Source organism: Protopterus annectens, chromosome 8.part0, assembly GCF_019279795.1.
Source record: "Protopterus annectens isolate FY-2018-M chromosome 8.part0, PAN1.0, whole genome shotgun sequence".
Taxonomy (NCBI): domain Eukaryota; kingdom Metazoa; phylum Chordata; order Ceratodontiformes; family Protopteridae; genus Protopterus; species Protopterus annectens.
Window position 1 is genome coordinate 1990661168 of NC_056741.1, and position 14396 is coordinate 1990675563.

The following is a 14396-nucleotide window of genomic DNA, read 5'->3' on the forward strand; positions in this document are numbered from 1 at the left end:
TCCTGAAGGCCCCTTCACTGTTAAAAGAACGGTAAATTCTAATACAAAATCCTTGTGTCGCCGTAAAAAATAATGCCTTGCATGCTGCTGCTATCTTAAGGCTACCAAAGAGACTGCAGATAGGAGAGGTATGTGAAGGTAGCAGGAATTAGCTGCTGCCAAAACACACAACTAGTACAAGCTAAAGAGAAAGGGATAAATCCAAAGGTGAAAAATAAGTGAAGACAGAAAAAAAGGAATAGTAAGTGGAGACTGCAAAAGTGGTAAGGCTGAGGAAAAAAGGAGTTGTGAAGTAGGAGGGCAAAAGATATGGGGAAGTGGAGAAGATGACTGACAAAATGAAGTCTGTGGAAAATTCACAAAATGAAAACACAGATAAAGGAGGGATGCAATTAGTAGAAAGAAAAATAGCAGAAGAAACTACAAGTAACAGAACGCAGAAAGTTGTCTTCATAGTTTAGAAGGCTGTAGTCCTGACAGTGATCCAGACAGCACTTGATTTATTCATAACTTGGGTGACAGACACACTGGCCAGAAATGGTGGACATGAGCAGCTGATATTATCTCATCCATCCTGGAGGGGGAGACTGCCTGACCTGCATGGCTGGTGGTTCATAGTGGATACTTGATGACTGAGCCAGAAAGATATAGGTCAGCCAGACGCATGGCTGGCCAAGTAGCATCCTGCACTGTAGCCAGGGTGACATGTTTGTGTAGAAGTACTTCTGCTTAAATGGACATCAGATTAAGATTACAAATACTACTGACTGAGTGGGCAGTAGGCAGCAGTGGGGTAATGGGGCAGGTTCTAAACCGTAAGTACCCAACATTGCCTGGATGATGGTCCTAGAACTGACAGGGAGCTGGAGGCTAGGAGGCATGATGAAGGAAAATAGTAACTTTTTTATTTCTGAATTAAGGAGGTACATTATGAAAACACTATAAAAAATCTAAAAAAATTGAGACCTAGTAACAACCAAGCAAATGCAACTACTGAGGAGACAGCACTTTGTGAAGTAAGGCACTTAAAGGATATAATGAAGTCTGGTATCCGCTAGGAGATGTAGGGAACAGGAAGCCTGTACTCTTGCACATGTGCTACAGTTACCCACAGATGACTACATTTACACACATGCAAATTTCAAAAAATATCATTTCTTTTGCAGGAGGAACCCTCACCCCCAAATACATTATTTATTATTTTTATTTATTTTATTCGACATTTGTTTAGCAGGAAAGTCCAACTGCGTATCAGCCCATTTTCAGCGGTGGCTCGGGGAGAAAAGCACAAGAGAAAAAATTAACAAAATTACATAGATACATTGATTACAAAAAAAAAAAAAAACAGTTGCACAACAAACTAGTACAATTCGCAGATAGCCTGAAGATAACAATAATGCTAGAAATATACTTTATACAATCTTTAATTCAAACACTTTTACAGCTCAAACAGGATTAGGTTTCTTAAGGTGGTTATATCAATGAGATAAACGGACTTTATGGACTATATGAATCAGACAGAAAAATGCTGTAAGATAGGAAAATGAGTATTAATTACTATAGTGTAAATATTTTGTAGTTCATGTACATCAGAAATAAAAGACGAAAGGGGAGGGATTATAGAGGACTGAAAAGGGAGATAGGAGGTTAGGTAATACAGTGATGTGTCGAATACGTATAGGGAAGATGCAAAAGGAGAAAACTTCTTGGAGGAAGTCCAGTGTTGGGAAGAGGTAGAGAGAAAGAAAAGGTTAAGTTAATAGTGAAGAATTACAGTAATAAGTTAAGGGTTAGGAAGATTGAGGCAGTGTAATAGAAGGTGTGCTAAATAGAATGAGAGGGTAGAGTGAGAATGGAATGAAAGTGTTAATTGGTTGGGGGGAGAGGGAGACAGAGGAGGTGGAGTAGTAAAAGAAACATTAAGTAGTTACATACGCTGGTCATTAAGGATGTAAAGGATATTAGGTGGGAAGCTAATGACAAGAAGAAGGTGACTTAGCCAGGGTCAGAGCATGGGCACAGCCAGTTGTTAAAGCGGTGATTCTTATGTACTTTTTGAAAATAGACTGGTTAAAGTGCAGTTGTGTACCCTTATCATAAATGTAGATGTTAGAGTGTATTCACTGTTGCAGTCATCACCTGTGGGTTATCCCTGCTGTGGTAGCCCTCGGCCGGCCTGAATACCAGAGTCAATGTCTTTTTGCAACAGCTGCCGTCGCCTGCAGCATGACATCAGGTCATTAGTGCTATAAAGCAAGGCAGCTGACATCATTACATCAGTTTTTCTTGCCCTAATCTGTCAGAGGCAAAAGGAAATGAGGAAAAGTGGTCCTGGTGGCTAAAAGCCACAGTGGGAAGCTTATGTCCTCCTAGGGGAAGATGCTATATGGGGGGTGGAGGGAGGGAAACCAGGACTGCAACAGTGAATACACTCGAAAAGCTACATTTATGGTAAGTGCACACAACTGTGCTATGTTCTTCGTGTTTCACTGTTGCAGTCATCACCTGTGGGAGGATTCACAAAGCTGAGGAGAGGGGTGGAAGGATAGGTTAGAGTCCTAGGCATGGGTCAGCAGGCCCTGTAGAACTGCAGAGGCAAACCCTGCCCTAGACTTAGAAAAAAAAAGGCAGGTGGTAATGCTTTGTAAAGGTATGGACAGAGGTCCAGGTGGCAGCTTCCAAGACGTCCCTGGTGGGGACTCCTCTGAGGAAGGCTGTGGAAGTGGAGGCTACCCTAGTGGAATGGGTATGGATAGACTTGCGGGGGTTCCCATGTAGTCTGTAGCAGAAATGGATACAGTGTGATATCCATTTGGAAATGGTTTGTTTGGAGATGGGCTTCCCCTCTGCCCCAGAGGCAAAGTTGACAAGTAGTTTGTCTGTTTTTCTGAATGGTTTAGTATGGTCCAGATAGCATCTGAGTTGGCTATGCACATCTAGCGAGTGTAGAATTCTTTCCCCCTTGTTTTGAGGGTTGGGAAAGAAGGTGGGTAGATGAATGACCTGGTTGAGGGTCACATCAGATACCACCTCAAGCATAAAGGAGGGGTTAGTCCTCAGGGAGACCCTGTCTGCATGGAAAATGATGAAGGGCTCAACAGCCATGACAGCCTGAGGTTCTGTTACCCTTCTGGCTGAGGTGATAGCTAGCAGGAAGGCAGTCTTCCAGGAGAGGAATTTCAATTCTGTAGAAGCAGCAGTTTCGAAAGGAGGTAAAGTTAGTTTCTCTAGCACATAATTCAGATCCCAGGGTGGCATGGGAAGCCTTCCGGAAGGTCTGATATTAGAAGCCCCTCTGAGAAATTGCTTAATCAAAGAATGAGAGAAGAGGGGTGGGTCTGAATCATAATGGACAGAAATGGCTGAGGCATGGATTTTAATAGAGGAGAAAGAGGCCACTATCGAGCAACTCGGCTAGGTAATCCAAGATAAGAGGGATGGAAGGATGGGAGGTACTGGACCCTTTGGACTGGTTCCAGGAGCAGAATCTTTTCAATTTCCCTGCATATGACTTTCTGGTGCTGGGCCTTCTGGCCTCTGTGACGATGTCTAGGACCTGTTTGCTTAACAGGGACTCCTTGCTAGTCTTTAAGGTATAAGCCATGCTGAAAGGTTGAGAGTATGTAAGTCTGGGTGTAGTATCTTCCCCCTCACCTGGGCCAAGAGGTCTGGGATCAGGGGAAGCTGCTTGGGGGGCTGTAAGGTCAGGCTGTGCAGTAAGGGGTACCAATGCTGTCTGGGCCAGTCTGGAGCAATGAGGATGGCTTTTGGTCTCCCCTCCCTTATTTTGATCAGTACCTTGAGAATAAGGGGCAGAGGAGGGAACGTGTACACAAAGAAGAAGTTCCAAGGGAAGGTCAAGGCATCTACCTTCCATGCTAGGAGGTGATACTTCCTGGTAAAGAACTTTTGCAGTTGGTGGTTGAGGTGCGAGGCAAAGAGATTCAATTCTGGAGTCCCCCACTCCTGAGTGATTTGCAGAACAATGTCCCTGTGGAGCTGCCATTCACGGGGGTCCAGTAAGTTTCTGCTTAGGTGGTCTGCCAGGGTGTTATTGACCCCTGGTAGGTATTGGGCAATTAGGTGTAGACCCATGGAGGTGGCTGTAAGCCAGAGGCTCATGGCTAACCTGCACAGGGGGTAAGACTGCCCCCCCCCCCGTTTGTTGATATACCACATTACTGTGGTGTGGTCTGTTTTTATAAGGAGAACCCCTGGCCTGAGATGGGGTTTGAAGGATGCCACAGCCTTTTGTACTGCCATCACTTCTTTCTGACTGATGTGCAAGTGAAGTTACTGGGCATCCCAAAGACCCTGGGTGCACCTGCCTGGTAAGGGAGCGCCTCAAGCGATGTCTGAGCCATCGGTGGTAATGGTCTGGCTGGAAGGGCGGAGGATGAAGGAAAGACCCTTGTTCCTGGCACAGACCTCTGCCCACCAGAGAAACTCAGTCCTTATACATGGGATCAGAGGGAGAGAGAGGACTCTAGGGACCGAGAGTGCTGGCACCAAAAGTTCAGTAAGCACCACTGAAGTTTTCTCATGTGAAGCCTGGTCAGAGGAATGAGAAGGATGCAACATGCCATGTATCAAAGGGCTTCCAGGAATTTCCTCACAGTGAGGTGATATCTGGAAGCCAGCTGGGTAAAGTAGACAGGTAGGAAGGTCTGCTTTTCTGGGGATAGGAAGGCCATTTGGGATGCTGTGTCTAGCATAGCTTCAAAGAAATTTATCTTCCTGGTGGAGTTTTGTTTTGATTTCTTTTCATTGATGGTGAACCCTAGAAAAGTTAGGAGAGATTTGACAAAGAGAAGATGCTGGAGCAGCTTTTCTTAGCACTCTGCCTGAATGAGGCAGTTGTCCAGGTAAGGGTAAATCTGTATACTTCTCTGTCTGCAGAATGCTATGACCGGTGCCAAGCATTTGGTGAATACTCTGGGAGCAGTAGATAAGCCAAAGGGCAGCGCAGAGAAGTGAAAGTGTTGTGAGCCTGCACTGAAGCACAGGAATTTTCTGCACAATTCCCTTGATGGGGATGTGGAGGTAGGCATCTTTTAGGTCTAGGCTCACTAGCCAGGCATTTTTTGCTAGCACAGGCAGCAACTGCTGCAAAGTTAGCATTTTGAATCTAGGGACCACCAGAGAGGTGTTCAGAATGGATAGATCCAGGATGGGGTGCCAAGGGCCCTCTTTTCTGGGAACAAGGAATAGTCTGGAATAAAAGCCTTTGCCTGTTTAATCTGAGGGGACAGGTTCTACTGCCTCCTTGTGATATGAGAGTTTGGACCTGTTTCAATGCCTCTGCCTACTGATTTGGAGGTAAGTCTGGGTAACCTCTTGGAACTGAGAGTTCGCTGAAATAAAATTTGTATCCCTGAGAAATGATCTTTAAGACCCATTGGTCTGTTGTTACAGAAAGCCAATTGTCTTTGAAGAGGGAGATCCTTCCTCCTACTTTTTAGTGAGTGAAGGGAGGGCAGAGGGCGAGGGGGAGTCATTGTGTTTGCCATAAAAGGTTGGCTTAGAACTCCCAGGCTTAGAGACGGAAGTGGTCCATTGTTTGCTTCACTGCTGGCCCTGGGATAGGGGCCTGAAGGGTCTGTCCCTGTGGGGCTTACATTGGCCCTGTTTGCTAGGTGCAGAGAAGGCCCAGTGCTTAGAGAGAAAGTTCCTGCTGAATCTGGTATTTGTGAGAATACAGTACTCTGTAGTACCTGTCAGGTTTACTGGGAGCATGAGGGGCTAAGCTGGATTCATGGAAAACATCATCCACCACTTCTAAAATAGGGGGGATGGCTAGGGGTCTGTGCTTAGGCAAGTCCAGAAACTCTCAAGTCTTTTCTTAGACTGTAGGAAGTCCTGAGATTCCCATTGGAAATGTTCCCTCAGGGAGTGAAGGGTTTCCCCAAAGGAAAGGTCCTCTGGAGGGGATACAGAAGGGATGGATTCCTCTGCATCTGAATCCTCATAAGCAGTTAAGGAATGCTGTTCTGCTTCAAAAACTGAATAATCAGATTCCTCTGAATCATGTTCTGTCATAATTTCTGGAGAAGGGTGCCTTTTCCTTTTAGAAGAAGTGCCCTGACTACTTCGGATAAGGGAGATGAGATCCTCCACCATTTTAAGCATTTGTGCTTGGGGTGGTGGAGCAGTAGCAATATGGTGGCTAGAAGCAGATTTCCTAGGAGTGGCCTGGCTTCTAGGCCTAAGAGAATCTGTCGGTCTGAGAGAAATGGTAGTTGGTTGTGAAGACATCAGTTTTTGTCTAGAATCAATAGTGTGAAAGGCCTCCTCAGAAGCCAGTGCCTGAGTCATGGCTCCAGACCCAACGGAGGCAGAGACAGCCAAAGGCTCTGAAGACTAAGAAGATTTCTGTGGCATACTGAACTCGAAAGGGTCTCAGTAGCAGCCTGCACAGATATCAAATCGGGCATCAGGGGCTGCAAAAGTGCCTCACTGAATTCAGGAGAACTGGTTACTTGCTTAGCAGTAGCATCATTGGAAGGCTTAGCCTTGTGTGGTCTGTTATCTTTAACTCTACATTTTTTCGGAATGTCCACAGATTGTTGGCTGATGGATGGCCTATCGGAATGCAAAGACAGAACATGACGAATGGTTCTCGCATTAAAGAGGGCACAGAACTGGCAACAGGGGACATCTTGGTCTGGGCCTAAAGAAGTGACGCAGTAAGAATGGAAGTCTCGGTGTGGGATCTGCTTTCCACAGGTGAGCCAATTGTTAACTTTTTCGGGCATCGGTTAGTGCAAGAAAAAAGGATCCCCAATTGGGTATTTAGCTTTAGACATTTTCAGCTGAAATTCAACTTCTGGTAGGGACCGACCAAATGGCACTTGTGAGAACTGCTTCTACTACAGGCTCCATGGCAAGAAAGACTGATGTAATGATGTTGGCTGCCTTGCTTTATAGCACTGACAACCTGATGTCAGACTACAGGCGATGGCAGCCAAACGCAAAAAAAATGACTCTAGTATTCGGGCCGGCCTAGGGCTACCACAGCAGTGATAACCCACAGGTGATGACTGCAACAGTGAAACACGAAGAACATCTGTAGTTATAATAGGTTCAGGGATAGTGTTTCAAATTTTGGAGACACAGAGAGAGTAAAGAGTGTCCCCAACTCTATTGCTGGATTTGGGGATTTGTAGTAGACATTTATGAGCGGAACAAAGGATCCGATTATTGGTACAGGGTAGGAATAGATTTTGTAGAGCAGAGGATTCTTCTTGTTGGTGTATCAGTTGCAGGCAGTAATGAGCTGGGTATAGGTTAAGTACAGGGGCATTTCTAACCAGTTGAGTTGTTGTAGGGCAGAGCAGTGTTGAGATCTGTGTGAGGAGTTTGTAGCAAATTTGGCTATTTTGTTCTAGTATGCATCTAGTTTTGCCAGATCTGTTTTCTTTAGACTGGTAAAACTAGAGGAGGCATATAGCAGAGTAGAGAGCAGGTGGATTCCGGCAATTGCCTGTCTTATGGTGCTGGTGAAAAATGGTTTAATTCTGAATAGTGTTCCTAGTTTTATATGTGTCTCCGATAGTTTGAGAAAGATGTCTGTCAAACTTCAGACTACTGTTAATTATAAATTAAGGCCTACGAGTTTTGTTTGGGATACAGTAGTTATTATGGTATTGTTGGAGGAATAGATTTGAAATGAAGATGGAGAATCTATGGATTTGTTGAGTGAAAAGAGCGTAAGTTTAGTTTTACTTGGATTAAGAATCAATTGAGTATTTGACAGGCAGGTTTCCACAGCAGAATAATGACTGTTGTGTAATCTCTTCTACTTGTTGTAGGGTGGAAGCAGCACAGATGAGTGTAGAGTCATCACTGTACTGAAAGACAGAGGCTAGGTAGGTTGCAGTGTGAAGTTGATTGGTAAAAATACTGGAGAGAAGAGGACCAAGAATTGATCCCTGGGGGCACCCAAGGTGACAGGTAAAAGAGATATCTTGATGCCATTTTACAGCTTGTTGTTGACCAGCAAGGTAGTTTTGGAACCATGCTAGAGAACAGTGACTGAGTTTCAGGTCGGAGAGCTCAGTGAGAAGTTTATGGTGGGAAACGGTATCAAAAGCTTTGGACTGATCCAGGAAGATAAAAGATACTAATTTAACTTCATTTCTGTATTGGCTGATAGTATCTGTAAAACTTAAATGGGCAGTAGTGGTACTATGATTGGGGTGGAAACCATGCTGTGTGTCAGACAGAAGACTGCTAGATAAGAGGTAGTTCATGAGTTGGATGTGAATACATTTTTCTAGTTCTTTGGCTACGGGAGATAAAATTGCTATAGGTCTGTAATTGAACAGTTCAGTAGAGTTCCCACCCTTAAGTGGTGAAATGATGTAAGATACTTCCCAGATTATGGGAATATAGTGTGTAGAGACAGAGCGGTTACTCAGAACAGAAATAGGAGAAGAGGTGGCATCAGCTGCTAATTTAAGATATTCTGTAGGTAAGTTGTCAGCTGCTAGAGCTGTAGGTTTACGTTTGCTGAGCAATTTTTTTATGGTATTGGTTTGGATAGGTTTGAAGGAGAAGGTATCATTGGCTTCAGTGTTATTAGAAAGAAATGGTACAGAATTAGCAAAGTGTGAGTTGATTTCTGATGCTAGACTATCTACATTGTTTGCGGATGATGGAGTTGGTTTTGAAAGCTGGTGGAGCTGGAGAAGTTTTTTTATGGCAAGCCAGAATTTTTGTGAGTTGTTATGGTGTTTTTGCTGAGTTTCACTATAGTAGGGTTTTTTGTCTTGTTTGACCTGTGACTTGGCACAATTGCCCAACTGTGAGGAGAGAAGCACTCTACAGAGTACAGATTCAGGGTGTGTTAACTGAGTGAACCAGGCACAAGAGATTATATTCAATTACACTGTTTTTGTGGAATGGTAGATCCCCTGGTCTTTTCCATCTTTAACTGCCCTACCCTAGGTCACCCTCTTTAAATTATGTGTGCAAACACCATTAGATAGCTTTCATACTGTCTTGAAAAAAATATATATACTTAATTACCGAGTAAAAGCTATGAACGCATAAGTACGTCATTATGTTTCCCTGTGTCTATAAAAAATTGAGATAAATGATCTTTTTTCTTACTTGGTTACAAAATCAATAAAAAACTAGATGCTACAATACGCGATAGGAAAGCCTTACACATTCTGCTATTTGTTCAGTCCCACTCCTTGTCAGACTACTGACAATGAAGAGGTTTTATTAGAAAAGATGCAGAATTTTATACATTTCTGGGTATTCTGCATTAAGAAAGCATTGAAGTATAACACCAATACAATAATGATTCTGTAAAAGCAGGCCGTTCTTCACAGGCTACTGAGGAGTGGGTTTATTTTCCATCTCTAGATATGTACTCACTACGCTGGTTCATATGAGAGAAGACCTTCTGCAGTGAACAACTGTTAGGAGTTGCTCTTCTGTAGTCCTCAACTCAGCAATATTTTTCACTCTCGCTCTCCTGGCCTCAGCAGACATGTGTCTTTTGTAGGCACATGCTAAGGCATCACACAGTGAGCTAGGACAGCACCCTCATTCATCATTTCATTCATCTCAACCCCTACCTACTGAATGACCAAAACATGTAACATAAGAGAAAAAATACAAAGACGTACAAATATAAACTTGTCTGATCAACAAGATAATGTTCTTACAGTTACGGCATGGAGAAGCCTTTGGGATAAAGGGAAATGACATTAGGGTAATAAAGCATTTACTGGAGAAGGTAGCCTCCTTCTCCAGTAATATGGAGATATGGTGGGTGCATATCAATTAATGGGTTAACTCAGTCACACTCTACAGTATATAAATCCAAAGCAGTACAGATTAAACCTTTCAGAATTCATATCCAGAAGATGACCAAAAAACACAGTGCTCAACAGGCCAAGTCATGAAGCAAAGAGGTGTCAAAGCAGCTCAATCTGCAGAACAATTGCCTAAACAATAATGCATGTGAAACGTCCAAGCAGTCATATTACAAAAGTCCACAAAGGACATATTCTAGTAACCACTGTATTTGCCTTTGACAGATATATTTTTCCAATGGGAAGCTAGCAGCCTGGTGGCCAAAGACACTGCAGTTCTCGAGCTGCTTTGAGAGGTTTTGCTTAGCTATAGCCAGCTCCTCTTTATCTAGAGTAAAACAGCCTGACTTTCTGAACTCCTTCACAGTCTTCAGGGAAAACCTGAGCTGCTGGCACATGATAAATGCAAGAAGGATTATTTTGTGTCCTGGATTCTGTTCATGGGAGGGGTAATACATTAGTTTAAGGACAGTTTTGAAAATAATTTTTGGATGAAACAATGATTAAAGTACACAAAATATTTTTGAAGGATAACTAGAATTCCTTTCAAATAAAGCTCTGAGATTCTATAGGCAGACGTAATGGTTAGAAAGAAAAGCATCTTCTAAGAGGAGATTCAAAGCCACAGAACCAGTCTGTTTAAACAGGGAGTGAGTATGCCTGTCAGCTATTTGGTTCATATCCCAAGCAAGATGTGCTCTTCAAAAGGTAAGCACAGCTGCAGAAATCATTTAAGAAACTGCTTGTCAAGCCCTTACTGGGACATTCCAGTCCTGTACAAAGTTGCAAAGTACAAGAAGGATGCAAAACTGGATAAAAACAAGCAGATGTCTGAAGCATAACCTACACACTAAAACTGGCAGGGTACAGCAAATCTCTCTAATCTACCTTAGTGATGGCATTCTTTGAGAAATAGATGACCATGTGACTCCAATGGAAGGTATAGCAATCCATTGCAGTAGTTTTTGCCTGGTGGGGAGCCAAAGGTCACCACACATTTGGGGGACCTTGGCTTATACTCAGATAACCTCCCGTTTTGCCAGGGACAGGAAAAACTGAAAAATACTTTTTCTTAGCCACCACAAGGCAACAAGGATGAGTCCTGGCCTTTCTCTGAATGTTGCAAGGAGCAGAAGAATGAGAAAGAAAGACATACAGGGATATATATTCTATACCACTAGATAGTGAAAATATCCACTATCAATCCCTCCATACTTATCTGAACTTAGAAATGGGGAGGACTGCATTCTCCAGTGTGGCAAATACATCTTTATCAGAGTGCGCCATTCCCTAAAGATCTTAACCCACAGGTCACCCCTATCCTCAGCTTTGGAGGACCTATGACTTTGGGAGCTCACCAGTATCACTTCCCCAGGATGTGAACAGCTCTAAGAGATGCCACTGTCCATAGGCTACTACCAGACCTGCACAGAGGCTACATCCGCATGCCACCCTGTTTGTAGATGAACCACAATTTGACTTTCTCAACAAAGCAGAAGAGGCTTCAGTCGTAACTCTCTTTCCAGAGCTTTCAGTAGAAGAAATATGGCTATTAACACAGGCAGTTTTATTTGAAACCTCCTCCCCTACGGTTCTATTGTTACTGCACAAGGAAGGAGCCAAAGTGGGACTTTTAATCCACCAGGAAAAGTCTATTTTCAGGAACTGACAGACTTGACATGTATGAAGATTAACCTCACAATGACATTGGTGGGCACTACTCATCACTCCGCTGTCCAGAAAAGAGGTTAGACAATATCAGAAGGGTCAAGCAGAATGCAATGACTCTACAGTCACTTACATTGTACTGTTCATTTTAGCACCCCAATCTGAAGGCAGCTATATAGGAATATGAACATAATGGCTACCTTGAGGTCCCACAGTTAAGTAAATGTCCATATATCCTCCCATATCTGTGTCATTATTAGGCTGCCAAGTCTGGAACCTCCCGAACCCCCCTACTAAAAGGAATTCTGTTACTGAAATGCATCCCATTCTGCTTCAAAGGAAATCCTCAGTTTTGGGACAAGAAAACATTTCTCCCAGTTTAAGGTTACTAGAGGGCCTACAACCACATAGAAATCAAGCAAGAACTGCCACGAAGGAGCTCTTCGTGTGCTTACCAGAAATCAGTGTTCCAGGTAAGGGGACAAACCTGGTAAGCATACAGCTGTGACTGCCAAGTTCTCCCTCTCGACAAGCACGAATGAAACCACTTCTTTAATTTTTCTCCTCTCTTGGAGAAAGGAAGGAATGGCAATCAGTTCTGCCCAGTATACCCTATAGTACATGACTCAAGACAGGTAGGTCAGCAGAACTAACAACTGGTGTTAGGTACCATCCTAGCCCAGAGGAAACAGAAGGCAAGGCAGGTGGAAGCTAAAGACGAGAGTATCTCCAAGAATACATGAGGCAGGGATGCAGAATTTAAGTAACTTGAATAACTTGATTTCACATGACATATAATTCTATGATAAAGTAACAAAAAATTGTGCTGTCTACAAATTGTAACCCTTATTTGACAAAGCAATAAAAATAAAGTACGGTAGAACAAATGTTTATGAGTTAAAAGAACATAGCACAATCTGTGTACTCTCAAAATCCTCTGCCAATAGACTATTACAATGACACTCTCCTCCAAAACAATAACTGCAGTCCAACAGTAATTTATTTCTAGAAAACCTTTAAAGCTGAAGAAATACAGAGCGTGTATCCTTTAAGTTGATGATACATGCTGTCATCCCAACACACATTAGAATAGCCTTGCAGGTCTTCACATGTGCTGAGAATAATGTTTGGTTAATTTAGAAGGCTAAACAATCTGCTTAAACTCTGTACTGTTGAGAATACTAATTTGGATGTGATACAGAATTTATTCACTTCTATGGTTTAAGGCTATCGTACTCTTTTCAGTACTAAGAATGTCACAGAAGGGTTATAGGTGGTTTAACATAAAGCTGGCAAATATGCAGCTTCCAGCATTACCTTAAAACATATATGCCTTTCACTGAGTAATTACTTATGCACTATCCATTGCTGCTGCTTTGCTTACAGTAGGATTTCTTCACAAATTGAGGGCTAAGACAGCCACGAACCAGTGGGGGCCACTTTATTACCATATTACTTTTCTACCAAACCACTGGGGGCTACTTTATTACCATATTACTTTTCTACTTGCCTGCAGGTTTCAAAGGATGTGTCCCCTTTCCCCCAAAAAACTGTTACAGGTTGGCAGTGTCTTGAATCTGTTTGTGTATCACAATTAAAGGAAACAGGACATGCCAAACTTCCCAGCACTCCGACCTTCCCCCACTGCCCAACAATGACCAAATATACTTTAGAACTGTGGAATGTCCACATCCTGAACTATGCAGAGAACAGTGCTCATCATATCATGACAGGAACCAAAAGGACTGTTACAAATGTTTAACACAGTACAGAGAATTTTAGAATGCAGTAAACGTGTCTCTTATTCTCAGTGGTAAAGTAACCACACAGTTTTTACCTTGTGTTTCACTCCTGGTAATGCATCCACCAGCTTCTGCAGGCCACTGAGTGCTTTACCCACCTGAAAAAAAATATATATATAAAATAATGAATAATTATAAGGCACAGCTGAAAAGAATTATGTGTCAGAGATATTTTTAAAGAATGAAGCATTTGCTAAAGCAGACTTTCAAAAGAACATTTCAGGAGCTATTTTATGCAGAAAAAATACTGATTGTTTTTCATACCCCTCACTATAATTTCAAGAAGCATTAAGAAAAGAGCAAACCCTTTCTTAGTCTTGAGTAAATAAAAACAGAAACATTAGATGGGATTCAATAAAGTCAACACTAAGTGTACATTGTTCTGAGTGAACAGACAACACAGGCATAACTCGCACATTCTTCCTCCTAATTTTAGTTTTCCTACTGATTTTCTTGTAGCTTTAAATATTGACAGGGATTCATAATGGTTACCACAAGCTGTAGACTACATGTACACTTAGTGTTAGCTTTCTGAGTGACTAGAAAGCACAAACAATTTGGTAGGGATGGCTGTCACTCTACAGAGTACTTTTTAGAATTTCTGTGTAGCCATTGATAGCAGTGGGGGGTAGTTTCACCTCATCACAGACATTCTGTCTTGCCTTATATAAAAGTGACAGATTTTGAGTTATCTCTGCCTAATATCAGAGCTTTGGCCGGCTAACATATACGTCCAGCTGATTTCAGGTAGAAGTGAATTTAAGTACACTTTTATCTGCTCTTTTGCATATAGTACTGTATTTTATTTATTTATTTGTATTTTTCACTAAATATTAACTCAACTGAAGTTGTGGCTGTCTCTCTAATGTTTGTGGCTTTGAAATTGCCCGCCCCTCTTATAGATTTGTATTTGGATACTCCTTCTGGGCCCATCTCATTTGCTCACTCAACAGTGCAGTGAGATCATACTCTGATTTCAGGCACTCCTACTGTGTAGAAAGAGAGCATTTGGGAAGGACAACCCCTGTAGCCTCTTAATCCTGCTCTGTTCCCTCCCTCAAAAAATAAATAAATTATATATATGTATATATATATA

General features: G+C 42.4%; 1 protein-coding gene across 1 annotated transcript in view; it reads right to left on the bottom strand.

Annotated features, from left to right (window-relative positions):
• LOC122809792 (carbonic anhydrase 5B, mitochondrial-like) overlaps positions 1-14396 on the bottom strand; it is a 293296-nt gene that overhangs the window by 99113 nt on the left and 179787 nt on the right. The window contains exon 5 of the mRNA XM_044081533.1: positions 13336-13398. Coding sequence (XP_043937468.1) covers positions 13336-13398 — 63 coding nt within the window. The remainder of the gene's footprint in view (positions 1-13335; positions 13399-14396) is intronic.